Source organism: Neodiprion virginianus, chromosome 1 (genome assembly GCF_021901495.1).
Source record: "Neodiprion virginianus isolate iyNeoVirg1 chromosome 1, iyNeoVirg1.1, whole genome shotgun sequence".
Classification (NCBI taxonomy): Eukaryota; Metazoa; Arthropoda; class Insecta; order Hymenoptera; family Diprionidae; genus Neodiprion; species Neodiprion virginianus.
This window is the reverse complement of record NC_060877.1, coordinates 28,651,031-28,672,587: the sequence shown is the minus strand read 5'-3', so window position 1 is coordinate 28,672,587 and position 21,557 is coordinate 28,651,031. Positions and strand designations below refer to the sequence as shown.

General features: G+C 40.7%; 1 protein-coding gene across 1 annotated transcript; it reads left to right on the top strand.

Moving 5' to 3' along the window:
- Positions 1-19,168: 19,168 nt before the first annotated feature.
- Positions 19,169-19,567, top strand: LOC124310267 (probable salivary secreted peptide). Its single transcript, XM_046774080.1, has one exon. The coding sequence runs from the start codon at positions 19,169-19,171 to the stop codon at positions 19,565-19,567; it is 399 nt and encodes a 132-aa protein (XP_046630036.1).
- Positions 19,568-21,557: the final 1,990 nt, after the last annotated feature.

Here is a 21,557-nt window from a genome sequence, read left to right as displayed (position 1 = left end):
GGAGTAAAATATAGTGAAAATATTCATCCGGGGATAAATAAATTACAGTCGTTATATCGGAGTTTAAATAAGCAGAAAATGGCTGAAGCTTAATCTGTGGCAAAGATTTTTTCTTTCATTACAACTTTTCGTCATACTTGTATACGAGTAAAATCATTAACCTTCTTTTTTCGGAAACCCTCGTTTGCGGGTGTAACGCCAATTAAAACTTTCAGTTTATTCCGTCTGATGCATTTAAAAACTTTTTCAACGTTCCCTCGCAGCAATAATTTGTTGTTGCATTAAAAATGATCGGAAACAGTTCAGGTCGCATATCATTTCAAGGGTTGACGCCCAATGCTTCTGACGAAATTGCTTCTCATAAATGAATTTCATATCAGAGCGATTCAATTGTTTATCAAAATGTAATAACACTTTGTTCAAGATCAAGATCTTCAATACGCTGCACTGCTCACTTTGTACATTTGCACTCAGTCAAATTGAAAGCATTAATTGTTGTCATTGAAGGTATAGAAATGCATAGTCTTTACAGTTGATCGAAATTCCGTGGAACATGACAGAACAGTGTAATAAAATGGTTTTTATCGCGTTTTGTTTGAAATCTAGTTAGATTTTCTCGTTTCCATGGCTTTAAGTTGTAGAAAAACAATTAATTACCAAACGTTTTTGTACCGCTACTTTTCTCGTTTACCAGTCACCGTTGAATATGTATTTATACGTAAGTTGGATTCGATTATAACTTCAGATTACAAGAAACTCGGATCCACATTGGTCGTAATTAACTGCAATCCGGGTATTCACGGTGAAAAATGAGTTATGACATTTAACTTGTCGTTAGTTCAAACCGCCACGCAGGATGTTACCTCGATATTTGTTCATTACCTTTTTCCAATGAAAACCTTTTAAAATTCAAGGAGTGTTCAATATTCATAATGGTAAAATACATTGGCCCGCCATGCTCGGATAAAATTTCAGATTATGAATTCGGACCTGATACTACGCGGGAGAAATTTGTAAGAATTTAATCGCACACAAAAACAACGAGTGTATAATAATTTCAGGGACAGAGAAAATCCTTGTAAATTTTGACGACGGTATCAATCTGCCTTGATTGATAGAAAAACTTATTTTCACTTTTCTTTGCAGGGGTAGCACTTTTTGTTGATTACCTTGCGAGTTACGCTTTTCCCTGTAGTATTGAACCGCTATAACGCGATCTGTCTGTATTGAAATGTTCATAGTCCAGACAAGTTCCCGAAAGTTGAAAAAAATTTTTTTTTTTTACTTAAAGTCTGGTATGTCGATGAAATATTACACCAGCGATCAAACATGGTAGGTATTGCTACGATCCACCTCGCTAATGGCAATTCCGTCGTCTGCGAAAACATTTCAAGTCGTCAAGTCTTTACATGAAGTACGATATGAGCTGATATGAGTTGATGGATTCACTTTAAAAGATGAATTTACGCCGATATCGATCTTGTACAATCAGCTAAGTGCGACTGGAAACGAGACCATTTCAGTGATTAATTATCCAACTCGATCATTCCGAGTTATTAGACGTTTGACAACTGTCAATATTTTTTTTCACGCATTAAGCCACGAGGTATCTTTACGATCCTTGCGTGTAACATCTGTTTGAGAATTAATAACGCTGAAATGATTATCCTGCGTTACGGATCGCGGTGGTATAAGAAGCCGAAGATGTCAGGAGGCGAGTCAGTCCACTGGGAATATTGGAAGACGATCAGCTCGCGTCCGCGATGGCTTTGAGTGTTTTGGCCATTTGCGGTATATTTTTTCTGCGAGAATCGAGTGCCTTAAACGCGAGTTACTTCAACCTCGAGGAGTTTGATCACTCCGATAATCTCCGTCAGGGCTTAACGGATATTCTCTCCCCGAGTCCCAATGCCGCCGACGTAAGAGTGGTTCGCTTCATAAGCGATAACTTGGACGACTTCGACATCCCCGTGAAGTTTTTGAGAACCGAGGAGAGAACGTTTATCATTGGATCGTACCAGACGATTTACAGCGATGCAACGTTTATCGAAATAAAATGCCGGGGAGCTGATGTGGGGAAAATACTGGAGAACATCTCACCTCGTTTAGTAAACTCTTACAGTAACGCAGTGATACTTGATTATCCAGAATCGTTCCACTTGCACGAAATCGAAACGTGCATGATGGAGGTGTTTGAAAGTTTTTGGGAGAAGCGAATGACTAACGTCGCTGTATTGTTTGTGAGTAATAACGAGAAATATTTGAGAAATTATTCGGCCAATGCAACCAATGTTTTCGCCTACGTCTACGAGCCCTACGATGAAAAACCCCTGAAAAACGTAACCGGTATGAATTTTCACGCACTGTTTTACGACAAGGTCGCAAACATGCACTTGCATCCGTTGAAGGTATTGGCCCACGAGAGCAATAGATTTTTCTACGATTTCGAAGATGGAAAATTTCAGCTAGTGGGCATCGACGGTGCCTTGACGAAATTACTCGGTCAAACATTCAATGCAACGATAATTATCAATTACTGGACCAAGAAAGAATTACGGAGAAGTAACGTCAGTTTGGAAAGCATTATAACATCGCTGAACAACGGATCGAACGACGTCTGGATAAACGTTCGCTCCATTTCTCCAAAAGCAATCGACGAGATCACTTACACCAATCCCATCGAGAGGAGGGACGTGATTTGCATTTTGCCCAAGGACAGAGACGAATACGTAAAGTACAAAAATTTCGGCGGTACCAACGTTATTTCAATACTTTTACTCACCGCATCTCTGTTTTCCATCACTAGCATTTTCGTGTTCCTGAGTGGAAAAATTCTCCGCAAGAACGTACCGATATTGAAGCTTGCTAAGCTTGTGTTGAATCAGTCCGACGCCATTACACGTCGAACGTCGTCGCCAACATTGCAAATTCTCATGGCCACCTGGCTGTTCTGCTCGTTCGTTTGCTCTACTTCGCTGCAGACATCGATTACCGCCAAGACAATTGGATCCAACAAGAACAACCGGATGTCAACGATCGCCGAGGTGCTCGAATCCGACATCCGTCTCAGAATCCGAATAGCTTACTGGGACATGATCAAAACTGACTTTGACAAGAAGACCTACCGAGCCATTCGAAGCCATTTGGAATTTGTGAACAACGATAATCTCTACAACGTTCAAGGTCCGGATGTCGGCTACATTACCGCTAAAGACATACTTCATATCCTCAGCAGCGGGAGATACAAGGTTTACGTTGTTCACGAGACATTTCTTCCCAATCTCGTGGCGTATTATTCTTCGCAGAAATCCCCGTTCGTTCGTAGACTTAGTCAGGCGCTGTTGGCTTTTATGGAGAGTGGTATAAGCCAGAAGTGGATGATCGACAACGAGGATCGATTTTTCAAGAACTCGAAACTCAAGGAAAAAGTTTCTCGCACCAAATACATTACCCTCAAGCATTTGAAAACTCTCATCAACATTTTCGCCGGGTTCATGCTAATTTCGATCGTGCTTTTTATCTGCGAGTTAAAATACCATAAATACAAGAATAACTAAGAATTGCACGCGTAAAAATTAATTAGTCACCGGGTAACAATTGTTGATTTTAAAAAATAACCTTCACTTCTGGACTAATCGTCGACTCAGGTCTCGAGTCAAAGTGATAATCTTTCGTTCCATCAGATCTTGTAACACCATGAAAAACTATCAAACAGGGTGTACGACGATCGTATCGGGACTATACGAGCTTGACTCATGATCGACAGAACTGCGAGTAGATCCATCATGGCTTCGCGTTAGATGAAGAGGAAATTTATGGGCGCTGGAGTTATCTGGAAAGGAAAATAAGAATTTTCGATCCACAACGGTTTTCCCTGCAAAAGGTCTGAGATTTGTGTACCGACAATTCACCATATCACTTACCCAGCCGCTGCACTGCTTGGCGCACGGTAAAACGTAACGTCAGAAGTTGAGATAGAAGGTAATAAAACTGAAAGGTTCAGGACGAAAGTCAATTTTTCACAGATATTGCCGTCGTAAATTTGATTTGACGGCAGTTAACCTAGTTCCTTCGTATTCCTCTCGAGTCAAGTGTTAAATACAGGTAGCAACGGCGGCATGAGAATACCGAAAGTGATGCTGACGGACGAACTAAACGTTAATAAACGATCCCAGGTTCATCGCGGCAAGAAAGGCTACACCCGAAGCCACAAATTCCGGGCAGTCTATATTTTCAGTCCGACATTCGGAACTCCAACCCAGTATTTCTTGCGCGTACCTTTCGGCATAGAGGTGAAGGGATTTATCTACCTATTCAACGCGCAGCCATTGTTCGAGTGTGATTAAATCAAAGCACTGGGTACATTCGTTGATTCATTAGGAAGTCTTCGTCGATGGGCATCTCTCTCTACTTGCTCCTCGACTAATACGTGCCTTTGAAGAAGGATGTCAAACGGATATGCTGTAACAAACATGCATCGCTGAAGAGAGACACGCAGCAAAAAAAAAAAAAAAACAAGAAACGAAATGTCGCATTGAGTAACGCATCTGTAATTACTGCAACTCACAATCTGCTGCGAAGTATAATCTGTGATTTAGCCATTCTACCAGGAAAAGCTGATACGTTCGAACTTTCCTCTGTTTTAAAGTAATCATGGTTGTAGACCGCGATGCTTTCCTCCTGTATCTTCGTGTGTAAGCAAGTACTCGTGTAACATATTTAGACGTACCCAGTCGACGACAAAACCGCGGGAATTTCAAACACCGCCACGGTGAAAGCACCTCTCGCAAAAGGACACTGGGAACAAACGTGTGGAATTTTAATGCGCGTGTCTCGGGGATATTAAAAGCCAGTAACTTTCTACCCTCTCTTCACTTCTAACACTGTAAATATTACACTTTTTCCACTCGCTTGCGAGAATTATTATCACCTGACCTCGTTCACTTGCTCACGTGGATGTAATTACTGTATTTTTTTTTAACAACATGTGTAATTAATTTAACGTTTTGTCGTCCTTTGAAAAGCGTGATTAAATACCGGTTTTATCAAGAACTTTGAATAACGTTCGGTGAATGATCACGTGATAAAATCAGTGCGTATCTGTCTGTATTTTTCATATTAGTTAGAAAGTTATTTTGCTGACTCTACGTGTCGCAGAAATATGTGCGAATATTATCATGCTAAGCGTTAGGGGTGAAATACGGAATGATATCTGGGAAGGGATGAAATCGATAACGTGTTTCCCTGTATTAAGGACCAGTTCAAATATTTAACATTTTTTTCTACATTCTACATCGCCAGCAGTACTTTTTCCATTAAATACGCGCAATATACCTTAATCGAGGAATTCAGGGATACTAAAAAACTTTGCGAAGTCTGAATTGGATTGCAACTGGCTCAACTACTTTTTCCTTCTCTGCAGTGTTATTAAAATAAGTAATCTGGATACAAACTCTTCTCTAATACGTATGTTTTTGTGTAATAAAATTGTCGACGAAGTATCACTTAAAAGCACTCTGTAAAATTTTTCAAAAACTTAGAAAATACTTCTTCATCCTTCACGTTTCCAAAACTTACCTTTTCACCCACCCCAATTTTACGTTCAATTTGTTTACTAAGATCAGCTGCGGTACTTGTACGTGTTTTAAACTGCCCATGAAGATAAAATACGGTAATTTACGTTTTCTTTGAATTTAATTACTCGATATACATTTTCTTTTCTCTTCCGAAAGAGTTGCAGAGAGGTGAAAGAGACTTTATACACCCGTGCAATGAAACACTCTAGCGTGCTGTTTCACTGAAAACGTATTTCCACTTCACGTGGGTGCCACGCAGTGGTGACTCTTCACCGAGGCTGCGGTACCGTGTACGTATACGCGTAATACACACATGTACTACACATACTCACGCGTGTAAGCAGATGTAAATGCGGTTATATGCATAGGTGTATGGATATAGATACGGGGGCGTAGGAGCCACGCGTGCATAGATGAGGTCATCATGTATATTCAGAGGTTGAGCATGCACGTTCAAGTACTGTCTCCACAGAGGAGAGCTAAATGAGAGTAAAAAATTGGAAAGAGTCGCCCCAGTGACGAACCTGGGAAAGTATACATATATATATATATATATATATGCATAAAAACTCGAGATTTTCCTTCGTTTTTCGACTCTTCACATATTATTTTTCACTTTTTCTTCGTCTAGATTAAAAGTTGTTTGCCCTGCAGGCGCTTGCAGTCACCTCTTACACGTAGAAAACTGTGCCGTATTCACAACATGCTACTGCGACGAGTGACTCCTTGGGGAGCTTTGCGACGCACGGCATAAGAGCGAAAATATAAAGAGGTGGCGTGAAAAAAATACGGAAAGAAAGAAACGAAAGAAGGGAGAAGAGGGTGGGGAGAAAAAAAAACCAACAGGAAATGGTACTCCAGAAAAACAAGCAGACATTAGCAAAGCTTACTTCTTGTCGGGCGTTGAAGGTATCGGTTTTTAATGGTTTAACGACTCCATTTCGAATTCTCATTAATATTCTTCCTTATCGTCTTTTTGCGTTTTCTTTCTTTTTTTTTCTCTTCCTTCCAACCCCACGCCAACGTCGGATTTTTCCACGACATTTTCAGTTTCAATGAAAGTTATGCTGGGAATCGTCGACGCGGCAACTACGTGAAGATATTACGAAATTCGGTACACTCATTACGCACAGAATCGCTCATTTTAACGAGGTGAAGAAATTTTGCGACTCCCTGACTCGGGATCAGCTCTGCCGTCACATGATGTGTCAGGTATGTGTATACCTACATGTATAGACACGCGATGTTAAACATTCGAGAACGTAGTCGATGATGGAATATACCAATTTGCCAACTATTCGTGCTCTGAATACGGTATAAATTTACGCATATGGCTTTTCAGCGTATTCCAACATATTTGAAATTCTCGCTCGCGAACCTGTTTCCGGCTGCAGAAGCATGGAAGTGCATAGGTCAACGACTCAGGCTGTCGGAAGCTCTACCGAAACTGCATGGTGCCTCATATTTCATATCGCGCACCGCGGCTGCGAGGGACGCTTAACTTTACCTCTGAAATTCAGGTCGCAGGTAGGATCGTATAATAATGTAGAGTTGCGCGACGTTTTGTAGGAATTTTTATTTTTTTTTTCATTTCATTCAGCGACGCTTTACACTCCAAAAATCAACTAAGGACCGTTACGAGCGAACTGATTTCAGATTCCGAACAGAAGAACCACGGGATGAACGTAAGAAAAAGGTACTGTTCACATAATATTTTACCCTCGGTTTTTTAAATGTGTAAATATAGTCCTAGAAGTAAAGTTTGTAAACGTGGAAAAATGTTTTATGATTTCTATCGGAATGTATCGATCCTCAATCTTGTAACATTTCGATTGTAAATTTTGGTTGTTCTATTTTCCACTTTCTCGGATATTTCATCCGAAGAATGGACAGGCGAATAACATTCAACTAGAAGGAAAACATATTTGTCACATATAAAGTGAGTGTAGAATAAATCCGTTCACGTATCAAGCCATAGAAAGACACATTGAGTGTTCTTTCACTGGGTTATACGACTCTGATATAAAATTTTTCTGCTCATGTTATACATCCATGCAATGCAGCAGGCTTATTGGAAAACATATCGACGTTCGGAAAGGTAATTTTCAGTTAAAAATAAGAATATTTCACCGCTGCACGCGGCTTCTCCCATAGCCGATAGACTCGCGGATAAATTTATGAAGCCATATCGTTCCACTTTTTGAAAACCGACTAGAAAATTCCTCTTTACACAGTCCATAATGGAAATGTAACTTATAATCCGGCTTATCTGGAAGAAAAAAGATAATCCCCGATGCTGAAGTCGGAAAATTGCAGCTTCGATCTACCCTCAAACCGGGGGATATATATCCCTTTACTATCTGGCATAATAGTGCATGGCTACAGAACGGTGTATTACAGGAGATAAGCTCAGCGTACCGATAGCTTTACGTACCTACAGCTTACTTTGAATAGTATCGGTCCTCGGCTTACAAAGCTAGTGATTTTAACGCCGCCGCGAGGGTTTTCGATTAACCGATTATACTTTACGCTCTTCTCCCCAAGGAGGTAGTGCGACAAGAGTGGTTGTTGCCAGGAGAAAAATTGCTAAAAGTAGTATTACGTACATTTTCAACCATGGCATTTTTAATGTCTCAAAGAGTCGAATTAAAACGTAAGAATTGTCCCGAGTAATTGAAATTTGGACAACTTAATTTCAGGCCGTTAATTTTCTCTGCTCTGCGCAGTCTTTCAGCAATATTGCGAATATCTTGCGACTCGTAACAGCTGTCGAGGCGAGCTTTGCTCAATATATTATACCTACTGGAAACTTTTCTTTTTCAACACAGCAGATGTACTGATTCCGCATTGACTACTTTATTCTAACCCATGGTAATGTATTAAAATTGATGTACATTCACTTGGTCGCGGTGTAAAAGTTTCCAGCTAGGCGGACGAGAGAGGACGATATATATTTGTAACTTTTGATACATCTTTCTTTCACTTCTCTCCTTTTTTTCGTAATTTAATTATACCTTTGTAATAATTTCACTAGGGATATATTTTGAGTTCTTCAAAAGCCTAACTGGCCATTGGATGGGCGCTCGGACAAAGCGGAAACCAACTTTGAGGAACGATAATGATATGAATTCCTCCACGCGTGCTCTTCTCTGAGTCCTAATCGCATTCATTGGGTAGATTATAAACTCAGACGCGAATGAAAACAACAAAAAACTGAATTTGGGTTGACGGCGGTTTCAGCCAGGCGTCGTTTAACGAAGTTCCGAGAGGCGGAGCAATATATCTCGTTTTCAATGACGCTGCTCAACCAGCGTGGAGAACGAGAAAAAATTGTCAATTTTCTCTTCAACATTTATAAGCAGTTGGCCAAAAGGTCGATCAGGTCTCCGTGATGAGAATTTTTTTTTTGATCGATATTGTTATTTATGTAATTTAAAATGGAAAAAGTGCAGGATAACTTTGCAGTTTGAGGATCCGGCGTAGTCTACAATATTCGTCTCGGTGAACCGAGTTTTTGCGAAACCGCGTCTAGAGAGCACCGCGAGTGATAAAAACTGCGAAGATATACCCGCAAGCTCGAATCTCCGAGTCGCGTAACAGTCGGTTTCCTGGGATCTAGAAATCTGGGATATCATCGCCTTATATTCTCAGTTGGCCGCGCGGCGTGTTCAGTCTCTGGAAAATCGAAATTCCTGCAAATATGATATCGCTACCCCACTTTGTCGACAGATGACTGCAGCCGCAAGCTCTGGAATCCGCTCAATGTACACCGAGTCAAAACGCGAGGAGGATCAAAGGTCGGCGTTCGACTCTCTCCTCGAAGTCTGAGGCTCATTCCGGTGCCAAAAACAGAAGCACCGACATTCCGGTCTCAAGTCCCGGGATGCAAGCTGCGGGCGAGCTTGATTAAACGGCAATTTGACCGCGAGTATCAACCGCACGGTCAAAAGTCGGGGATTGCTCCCGAGGATTGATCCGCGTCTCATCGTCCCTCGAAATTAGCACAGGAAAAGGGAGTGGCCTGATTTTGAGAGATGATCTCCGCCTTCTCATCACCCCCACTCCATGATCGTTCGACAATTTCACCGCAAGCTGCCATTTCGCTTTCGTTTACCCTCGCAAAAATCGCTCTCTTCTTTGTGCCTTTTCCACGACTTGTTCGGACCTGTACAGCTGACGGATGGTCGAAGTTGGGTAGGCATTCCCTCAGCCGTCGTTACCATTATTATCACTGCGACTGCTCGTCACGTCACTCGTTGCAAGTGTTCCCACGTTCGCTTCTTACGACCTGGTAGTACGTGTCAGGGTCTGGGTCGACCGGACGAAAGCTTTACTGACCCGTAGCCAAAGTCGGTGAACAACAACAAGAACAACTACGAGGCATGGGAAAGGTTATTAATGCTCAAAATTCAGATTCATAGTCGTGTCGAAACTCGTCAGGCCGATTATACAAATATAATTTTCTAATTTCCTAAAATGAATGCTGAGTTACTGTTCTGCGAACAATTTTCATATGCAATTGATCAGAATCGTTCGAAAGCTCGAAGCATACGAAATTTGCCACGAAGTGGTGATTTTAAAATCAACAAAAATTTGCGAATGTGAAATATTGTAGCTGAACAATTTGTGTAGTCAATTTGGAAATTCAACGTCAGTTAGTGTAAGATCGAGACATCATCTCTTCGTTTGTTTATTTAATATAAAAAGGAAAAGGGTGAGCTTTTTCCGTCGGTAAAGGTAGCAATACTACATGACCTTAGGATTCCTTTGAGAACACATAATGCGCTCCGTTTGGCGTAGCAGTGATGTAGAGAATGAGGGTTCAGATTCCTCGGGTCATTGTTGCCATGGCTGGAATCATCGCGTCGCGACTGACGTTTACTGAATGTGTCCACTAAGTCTGCTCGTTGTCAGTTTCGTCACGTTCAAGTCTCTCGTCGGCATATCAGTCGACTCTGCGGCCCAGCCCCAGAGACCAGCAGTGGCATGGATCACCGCATCTGCGACCGTCACTCAACGGATTTTATTCCTCGATACAGTGCTCATTTATTCGTTTTATTCGACAGGCGGGATCGTTCCCTGGATTTTATTACACGTACACCCTGTCGTGAAACTCAATATTACGTCACGTGGGAAACGCCGGGAAGGAATCACCGAAAAGTATTCACGGAAGTAATCGCAAGAGTTGCTGAGATCAAGAGGAAGATTCAAATTTCGGTCGTTTAGTTTTTGTGTAAATTTTTTTCAACATTCTTGGAGCACAATTTTAAATTAAAAAATTTGTTATTTTCCTCCGCGTTTTATTACGGAATTGTGAAATTTTTTCAAAACCCTTTGTCAAAGCTGGACCGATCTTTTTTTCATTCTTTTTGCTAATCTTTTTACAACCCACGTTTTGTACTTCACCGATAAGTACCTCGATCATTAAAATTGCGAATCATGTAATATTCTGTGTGATATTTTATCGAAATTTTGTATTAATTTTTTAGAAGATCATGCGATTTTCTATGCACTTTCACCTTGATCTCTATCAAGAAGGTAATGACGAGGATGAATTCTTGTGACTTTCGTCTAGTGTTAGGAGAGGGTTCCAGGCTTAGTTTGAATTTTCGTGAAAGATTTTACCGCTTGCATGAATTTAAAACGAGCGATTGTTGTAAAAATCTCTGTGATAATGGGGAAGAAGATTCAGATCTGACAATGAGTCTGAAAAATTGTATGAGGTGAAATTTTTTTTCTAAACTACAACTTCTTTTACCATTATATCTATTATGAACTGAATATTTTGGTACCAAATCAAAAAACCATTTAGAACAATAATCTTGAGTTAGAGATTTTCAATACGAATTCTTTCTGGCATAATTAAATAAGAAACATTTTTCGGACTCCTGAGCGTAAACTTTGATAAATATTCTCCCTGATTTCCAACAAACCTACCGCGGATAAGACCACTCTCGAAATTAATTAAACTTTGTATGCAATAGACAAAAAAACCTATCTATACAATTAAAATGACGCAATATTTTGCAACAATATCTGGTTAAAATAATACACCAGTACTGAATAACGTAGAAAAATCGTTGCAAAAATGTTTGACAAATTATATACCTAGATTATCAGGGAAGTTCAGAAAACGATAAAGAATTTTTCTGAACATTACTGCTATTTTACATTCAGACATTGGGTTACTCATATTTGCCGAATACGCAGCCCGTCAAAAGATCTTCCGAAAAATTTACGACGTAAGTTTTGCTTTATTATTACTGCCATTGTGACCGTAACTGCAACGGTCTCTGCCATATACGCGGCGAACGATTTATTTGTCAGTGGTATGCCTCAGGATATGGTCAGACTGGATTAATGCTACAATCATACGTCTTGACGGAGACACAGCGTCAGGATGTGAGGTGGGCGTGAATTATCAAAAATTCGTCCTAAGATTTTATTAATTGAACAATTGAATGGTAACGAACTCTTCTTTTCCAGAGCTCAAACCTTCGCCAGACTTGTTTCGTTGATTCGTATTCCGTGGATTAAATGAAATTCCGATCGATTGACGGCCCACTTTTCAGATATTCAGAATAGGAAATTAATTTATTCAACGTACCTTGATTAATCTAATTAACAAAATTTCTCCTCGCTTTGAATATTCGATTTGGGCAGTGTCGTTTTTTTTTTTTTTTTTTTTTTTACTGACACAAGTAGTCCGAGATTTTTTTGACTTTCTAATAATTGCAGTAAAAGAAAAATAAGAAAGAACCGAAAAATTAGCAAGATCACGTTGATTTTGAAGATTAATGGTCGAGAGTCGGCAAGGAACCAATTTCCCGTCTCCATCGAATACCACGAAACAGGATTTTCAAATATCTCGTGGTTCCGTAGCACGTTTCACATTCCCTGCCTTCTTAGCGATACCGTGGGTTTCTTGTCTGCTCAGCTTTTCGTAATACCTCGTGAGGAGTTTTTCCCGACGCACGTCGAGCCTCCGCATGTCACTCTGAAAACGTTCGTCGGTTTCAGTTATTTCGGAAATATTTAGTCCTGAGAGACCGAGTCGTGCGAAGGAATCCTGCACTCCCACTCTCTCGAACAAAACCCCGAACCTGTCATCGGATAAATGTTCGAACCCGATCCTGACGTGCAGAAATGCACGCCGATATATCGAGTGGCTGCGTCTCGGGACCGACTTGACAGAGTCATCGAATCCCCCGGGATACCTGGTGCACCGTTTCGCCTCGTTCACGATGCTGCGGAACGAAAATACCGGTACCAGAACGCCGAGGCGCGCAGCGAGGGAAATTTATCTCGAATGGATTCCGGAATGTTCTCAAGGCGGACCTTTGAGTCGCTAAGAGGTTGCGACAAGTGAATTTATCGCTTCGAGGAAGCGGGATATTTTCTCCGCGCACTGATATCGGAGCGAATTGATGCAATTCGGATGTGTGTCGTTCGGAAAGCCGTTGTCCGCCACCCTGAAAAAGTCCAGGGTGATATTCTGCGGGATCGATCCCCCCAAATACCTGCAGCAACGATATAAGTCGGACCCGGTCCCGTTTCTATCCGGCAAATGAAATTCCATCCGAGGGATCGGAACCCGGGTTGAAACAGCCCTGAGCAGAAGGAAACTAACGAATAACGAAGAGTAAATAATGAAGCGAAAGATCCGCTTCTGGCAGCGAATCGATGTCCGTAGGTACAGTTTCAGCATTCCGGAGTCCGTGTGTTTTGTCCATTTATAGAGGCGTCGTGTAGACAAATTTGATTTGCCGTTCGTTCTGGATAAAGGGAAGAAAGGAAAAGAGAACGAAAATCGCGTGAAAACGAAGGGAGCGAAGGTCGAATTACCGTGACGAGAAAATGTTTAACGCCAAGAAAGGAGGCCGGTTTTCTCGGGGGTATAAACGGGACTTCGATTATCCCGAGAGCGACGAGTTCCGTGTCAAATTTCTTATAAAATATGCTTCTTAATTTACAATTAAATTGGATATAGGCGCATGGAAGGTCGCGACACCTGCCGCCGAAGGAGAATCGACGAAACTCCTTTTAGCCGGGAAACGGAGCGATCGATTTCCACCAGGATCGGGAACGACACCCAAAGGGTTTCCCTCGAAAGCAATATATTTTTTAAAAAAAGCCCTCGCGGGGGGTTGAAAGGCAGGAGATAGAGGCAGGGTAACGTTTGTTCGAGTTTGTTTAATCGATTCACTTGATTGAATTCCACGTCGGGTGTATTCGCGGTTGAAATACGCTCCGAGATAACCAAGAAACCGATCCGAGTGTTTCATCGAACGATTAATTTCGAACGGTATATTGAAAAGTTCAAAGCTCGCGAGTATCGTGGCTGCAGGTATGACCCGCGATCGAATAAATGGCCCAGCTTTATCGCAGGGGGTTTTTAGCCGAAATTCTCTCGCCTCCCACATCGTCGGGGAAAACTCATATCCGCCGCCCACGCAAGATACGGTGAAATTACCACCGCATGAATAATCATAAAAGTTCATCCTCCGCTGACATTCGTGTACATTTCAAACACGTTATTACGGAGACGACGCAATCTCGCCTCCACCGACTGTTAATATACATTCCCCAAGCAATTTTAATCTTTCCGTTGTTCCGGAAATGCGATTTAACGTGTTTTCATTCAAGGTGCGAAAACACGGGTGCAACCTACGGCGCACAAAGTAACCGTGACCCCCATTTTGCCTCAGAAGAGCGGAAAAAAATTCCGACGAGGAACTAGAAAATTTGTGTTAACTTTCTTCGTTGGAGGAAAAAATCCACGATTATTTTGCAATGGCGTGTCGATCAAATTTTCACACTCTCGAGGCTATGGGACAGGAATTTTTTAAATGGCCCGATCGACTCGGTCGAATCATATGAATTCGATTAAAGTTACAGGCTAGATCTTTGACTTAATGTCAGTAAAACCGAAATGTTGTTCTACAGATTATTCTACATATGAGAATCCTGGAAAGAATTTTGATTCTGATGCTATTTATTCCTGCTCATTTTCTTTCAGAAAAACTTCTTGCCTACGCCAAAGTGTCGTTAACAGTGCGAAAACATTTGTAGACGCACACGCAGATAAATAATTCATTCAAATACGAACTGATCATAAAATTTGTCTGAAACCAAAAAATGTTTAATACTGATAAATCATAAGTATAAGAGAATATTTTAAATCATTGCAATACAATGTACATATTTCAAAGAAACCTGCGCGTGAATTTTCGTACAAACATGAAAACTTTATACTTTATTCTTACGAATTCAGTTTCTCTTACCGTTTAGAATAATCTTGCTCACGAATAAAAAAAAAAATTATCAGTGACAAAGTTTTCTAATACTTTTGTGTTCAAGTCTTGTAAAACGGTGCAAAATGGATCAAGAAAGAAAGAAAGAAAATCAACTCACATTACGACACGTGTAAAGCATGGTATCGTTGGCATAAATATGCATGAGAATATATGGAGCACCATGATAATTCTGTGCAGTTGAAGAAAAAAAAAAACAAGACAAACAACAAACAAAGAACAACAAGGACATCAAATTTTCATTCCATTTTGACGTTTACGACGTTCGTATGTAGTTTGATGTAAATTATTATCCTCGATGCACAGGAATAGCGTTTGCGCTGGGATTCAGGTCGGACAGACACGGAGGGTTGAACGCTGCATATAGTGAAATACGTCGAGGCCATAACGTAGAGCTACAAAGCCACGATTCTGGCCACACTCAATGGCCATGTCGTAACCATAACGTGGTTAATTGCCCTGGCACCTGTTAAAACGCTCCGAACAGTCGCGTCACTTTTTTTTCCATCGATTATTGCGATTATTACGACCTGACTTTCTCATCCCCGAAAAGCACACTTCATACATTTTGGTTCCCTTCAAAGGTTGATTTTTTATTTACTCATTTATTTGTGCATTTTATATGTAACACAATTTTTTTAATTTCATTTCGAATATTTGATAACAATGAGGCCATAAAAACACCAATGTGAAATATAATGTTCACGGCTTACTGGTTTCACTACATCACGTCATTTTTGCCTTTCTTTGTCATTCGATTAGAACCCGTGATAATTGCTCAATTATTTACATTGCAGATTTTAACACAAGTATAACGATATCGACAACAGGGATTTGTGTACACTTTTAATGGAGATAAATGATCGTAATTGTTCGATTCCTTGCACAATAGACTGATCCTTTAGAGGCATGAAAGGGGTGTCGGAATCCTCAAACCACTTTCTTCATTTGACGTGGAAACATCGCAATTGTATTCTTAAGAATCGTTTACAAGTAATTCACACTCTTTTTCGTTATATTCTCCATAGATTAATCTGAATAAACGCGTTTATACCGGAAAAATATGTCTTCATTATAGTTGCCCGTGTATTAAAAACTCAAACGTGTATGTGTAAAATTATAAATTCATTCGAAATTCGATTCAGCCGACGTATATATCTTTCGCGTTGGTTATAATATACCGTGTGTAATATTTTATAAAAGTGTGACGCTACGAGTGGCTCGGTGAATAAATTTGAATATTTTCACGTGACCGTGGCCCAATAATTCTGTTGTCCGTCCCATTTCTCTCGTTTCTTTTTTCTCCTTTCTTCTCTTTTTCAGTAATTCTTTTACACGTGTGCCAATATAGTTGAACGCGAGAAAATTGCTCCTATATGTACGAATATAACTACATGTACAACTACAAGCGTTGTACAGTGAAGGGAAATGCTTCTCATACCGATTTTCCGCCTCGCTCGTACCTACTGCCGGAGTTTATAAGAGGATGAGCGAATTTCGCGAGCCCTCAACGGACGATTACGGGCATGGTAGCCATTGCGGGTACACAGACAAGAAAAGCTTCAGTTCCGTGAATAAATAGCCGGCGATTAACAGGGAGATGAAATTTATTCCAATTACACCACGTCACGTAATTGTTTCCTCCGCGAGGCAGCGCGGCTGGCTTATGAAATGTCTTCCCGTTTTGCCCGCAGGCCGCGGCTGTTCCGACGCGGTTAGACCGCAGGCCGCAATTCCCTCGCCCGTCATCCGCAGCGAGGCTAGTCGTCTTTGTGACAGGGCCAGAAAATGTCAACCTCTGCACGAACGCAACAAACGAGATAAAACGCGTGTTAACTCTCGTTGATATATTTCCACCACCAGCAGGTCAGAGGAGGAAAAGGGATTCCCGAAGGCGGGAGACAAGGATATGCCGTCTCCCTTAATTCCCGTAAAATGAGAACCGAAATAACGGGCACTTCGGTTTTCAGCCCGTTCGCACTCCAGAGATATTATTTTCTCTTCAATTTTCAGCAACTCTCCTAGCATTAAAAACGGTCAATTTCCGCAGTGAAACGTAACGGGTAATTAATTTTGCCCTTCGAATCTTTTTTTTTCATACATCATGTACGTGGTCCCAGTTCTTATTTTATTCAGGGTAACGGGCAAAAGCAATACCACAACTCAATTATTTCGAAAAATACTTGGTTATGAAAAAAAAGTTAAAAACACGACACGTAATCTGTATACCGTCAGGTGTACATTGAATCTCTATTTTACTTGAGGTGGGTACTAACAAAGAATGAAATTTGTCTCTAAGAAGTCTTTAAAAGAAGACTTTCCATCGGTACATTCGGCAATCGCAAAAAATGTTCTGTCTAAACGAGTCTAAAAATCTAAGAACCGCATGAAAATCGCCGGAGTTTAGTCATATCGAACGGTGTTATTAGATAGAATCAACCTTTTTGGTATCACATTGCATTCATATAGTTCACTATCGTGATGGAGTGAATATCATGCGAGGAGATTTTTCAAAGGTTCTTTCATTTTTTCAGACTGTCCATCGAATACATCCGTAAAAACACAGTGATATTGATGCCACGATGTACGTGGACAGTTGGCGAACAACGAAGAGTTTGAATTGGGTTGGCAGTTTCGGAGGGCAACGTTGGTAGATCATGCATATACGAGCTCTGGCTGCTGGTAAAGCTAGTTGCACATGACGTAACAGGATCTAATCCAACCCGAGCTCGGGTTTCGGAGGCCTATTTAAACTCGAACCGGCGATAGAAGGGCGGCATAGACGAGCCATTAGCCAAACCAGATCGAGCTGGGCGCGGCGTACAATGCATTTGAAGATAATGCTGCAATTACTATGCCCACACAGGAACGCCCAACTCTATCCTCATCCTCGTGATTCCGTTTGTGTGTTCACTGTTCACCGGTGTTTGCCGTCTGCCGTTAACAATTCTACGTTTAACGGCAAAGGCGCGTTGTGTTCCGTCCCTGGACCGGCAGACACTTCCTCAATCGTTCCGCAAATACGTATCGTTGAGCTCGATGATGGATGACAACTGGATGCTCGCCGCGAGGCCTGATCGGCAAGGCAAAGCCGAATCGGAGAGCGTTTCTGAGGTACGATCGTTAAAAAATGAACCGCCTTGTACATTCGACGTCGCAAGAACCGTTGGATCGAGGAAATATTCTCAAACCGTATAGAGAGCGCGTTTTGACACCTGAAAAGTCGTTTTAGAGCATTTTCAAGAGGGGATCGATGTGACCTCTGACCTCTTATAAAGAAGGTTACCGTCAAATTACCAAGTAGATTCTCATGAAATTTTTGCCCCGGGTGAAATGTTTATAGCACGATGATGTCCAAAGAAGCTTTTTCACCCGATTCCACTTTCGATTTCGGTCGATTATGAAGATATAATAGCGAGATTTGAAATACAATCTGTTGGCATCGAATAAAAATTTTGGGAATTTTTGATGATTTTTCTTCCCAAATCTTGGCATCTAAATATTGTGAAAGCGTTACGGGCGATCATAGAGCTATTTAGTTTGAACTATGAATCCAACATCAACAGTTGGTGCAGACAAGGAAAGACGAAACTCACGACTGATTTATGAATAATTATATATTCAACCAAACTAGCACTGTACGATCGCGTCTTACGCAAAAAGCGATGAGCTTTTTGGCTAAAATGGGTTGTTATCACGGCATCTTACGTCAGATAGGTAGACGTTATATACCTGAATGATTTTTCAAATCTACTGACTTCTTCCTTCTCGAACGAACAAAGCGTCTATACGTGCAAAGGCGCGTCAACTTCTTCAAATCAACGAATTAGCTCGGATGATTTTAGGAATCAGTTATTAATAGATAAACAACAGATATTACTCAAGAACCCGATGGTTAGAAGCCATAGCCATAGCTGTGAATGATACGTTGTTAGAAATAACTATGTGTCAGGAATTTGGTAATTTTTGTAAATATGTCGAGCCGATTTTCAATCGTCCTTGCCGAAATGGTATTATCGCTATTGACACCGTTTGTAGAAAAACCCAGCTGATAACATTGCGGAAAGTTGTGAATAACTCGATGGCTATCGCGGAGTATGATTCGACGGTACGTGAGATACTCGACACCGAATCACGAGATAATCTGCGCACGGATAAGATGTTGAATGGTATAAAAAAACCGATGCAACGCAGTTGAGTTTCATAAATAAATCGCAGCTCACCGACATCAGAGTAATTGTAAAAAACAGTGCTAAATCATCAACTGACGTTTAAAAAATGTTTAAAAGGTGTTCGATTTTGGTTGCCTTCGTCACGGCCGTGGCTGTAGCCGCCAACGTGATACCAAGAGCATTTGAGCAACGCGGTACTGCGAATGTTACGTACGTTGGGAACAATTTGTACATTGGAAACAGGACCAAGGACGATTGGCTTCACAAGACCGTGAACATCTTCAAGTCTGCTGTTCCCTTTCGCGTGGTCAATGAAACCTGGACAATGACAACGTACTTCAACCTGACTTATCTGGAAGCGATTGACAATGCGGTGAACAAGACACTGGGAGCTTATCCAACTCTGGTTAGCGGTGGTCCAGGGCAGAGAAATACCACGCTATTGTTTAACAGTAAAACTGGTCAGCCTATCAATTTTACATTGAACGCATACGTCCGATACTAATGAGTATTTTGAGCTATAAACGTAGTTTAATACCGACTCTTCAGCTGAGATGTAATTTATATCACGCATGTTAAACTTTCCAAATAAATCCTTGCTGAGAGTGATTTCAACAAATTTCTTCCTAAGTTGGTCAACTTCCGATATTTAATCTTGCGGTAATTGAGGTTATTTTATCATTTGTAATAGCAAGCCTGTCCTGCTGCACAATTGCTACGCAAAATTAAATCTTCATACTGTCTTTTAGAAAGCTTTGAAACCGATAGTACTTGTTCTCTTTTTCTATATCGAGCAAAAGACAATTGTTTGTTCAACGAAATATTATTTCTTTTCTCTTGAGGCGACTAATAATTTGGCGGGATCAACTATACGGTACAGGTATTTTTGAAAGAACGAAAAATTTCGCGAGATGAAGTGAAATTTAGTTCGAGAAACAGAATATTTGTTTCGTTATTTGCAAAAAAATATCTATTTGGCTTACACAACACTGCATTTCAATGTGAACATTCAGAAAGTCAATGTTCGGAAAATTTCGCAAAATTATCTGTCTTTTCTCTGTATGTACTTTAATCGGCTGCAACCATTTATTTAATTATTTATTGCCTTTTTTTTTATCAAATCCAAGAACAAAGTTTATTCCTCCATTCTCCAACAACATTTTTCTTATATTTAAGTAACTACTGTAACAACCAATTCAAATGATTGTGAAATTTTCCAGAAGAAAATTTTTATCCAAAGTCAAAAAAGAGAGAAACTTTCATTCAAGCGAAAAAGCTTAAATATCCACTTTTTTTTTACAACAGCCTAAAAAGAAAAAATGTCAAATGTGACGGTTTATTTCCTCCGCAAGCACAGGTTGCGAATTACGTCTTTATATTCATCCTCTGCGACGTGTTTGCGCGATGGAAATATCGATCTTCTCTGGATTTACGCTGATAGAAACATATTTTCGAGAGATGGCTGGATCGACCTCTCGATATCCCATTTGAATGAAGCGTTATACGACTTCAAGATTTTACTACAACAATCGCCGACAACTTTGAAGGGATTAAAAAAAGAATTATATAAAAAGGTATAAAGTGTAAGATTTCATCGTCGTAATTTTATCTTCATTTTAATCCCACGTTTGTTCTGCGATCATGAAGTAAATTTTGAACAATTATTTGTCACTGGATACCTGAATTTTTTTCCTCTTTGTGTTCGCACCAATGATCGATAATATTAATCCGTTTGAATGTCCCTGTCGACAAGTAAACGCCCATCGCATGTTCTGGAGAAAAGACTAGGTGATAATTTTGATTGCTTCTGAGGACACAAGCTCTCTTCGCTGTTATATCGACTGCCATTCGGCCGCACGTTGCGATCGAGTAAAAGGACTCGAAGGACGGTGAAGCCGTACGGTATACATATATCTAAGGTATATCGGTAAGGCGATGAAATACAGGAAATAGTCACTGAACTGTAATGGGGATGATTTCGAGCGTTGGCTCTCGAAATACATAACACCGAGCAATCAGATTTCTCCGGCTTGGCGAGCTCGTAAAAACTTGACCCGAAGGGACCGACCGTATGTATGGAAGATCGTATTCACGTCCCATATGGGATTTCACAATCCGCCCTTTCCTCCCGAATCCAGGTCAGACAAATTATTCCAGATTCTCGCCATTATTCAACCTTCGGCTCTGTTAACTCGAACAAATCAGACCGTATTGAAAGAATTATTACAACGATTGGAATCGCGATGAAATTAATAAGGACATTGTCGTTTCGAAATCACGAACTGATTCGAAAGACTCGGAAAACTTGTCGAAGCCTTACTTTGCAGATAAGGCAAGATTTTCTTCTCCTGTAATTGAAACGAGGGATAGATCGAAAGCGAGCGTATGCCGTTGGGAGTTGAGCGAATTTTTTGCCGACGAATTGATTTGTGCGATTACAGGAGTGACTATCAATTATCGTTTCTTTATTGGAAACGTTCATCCCGATGGTTTCA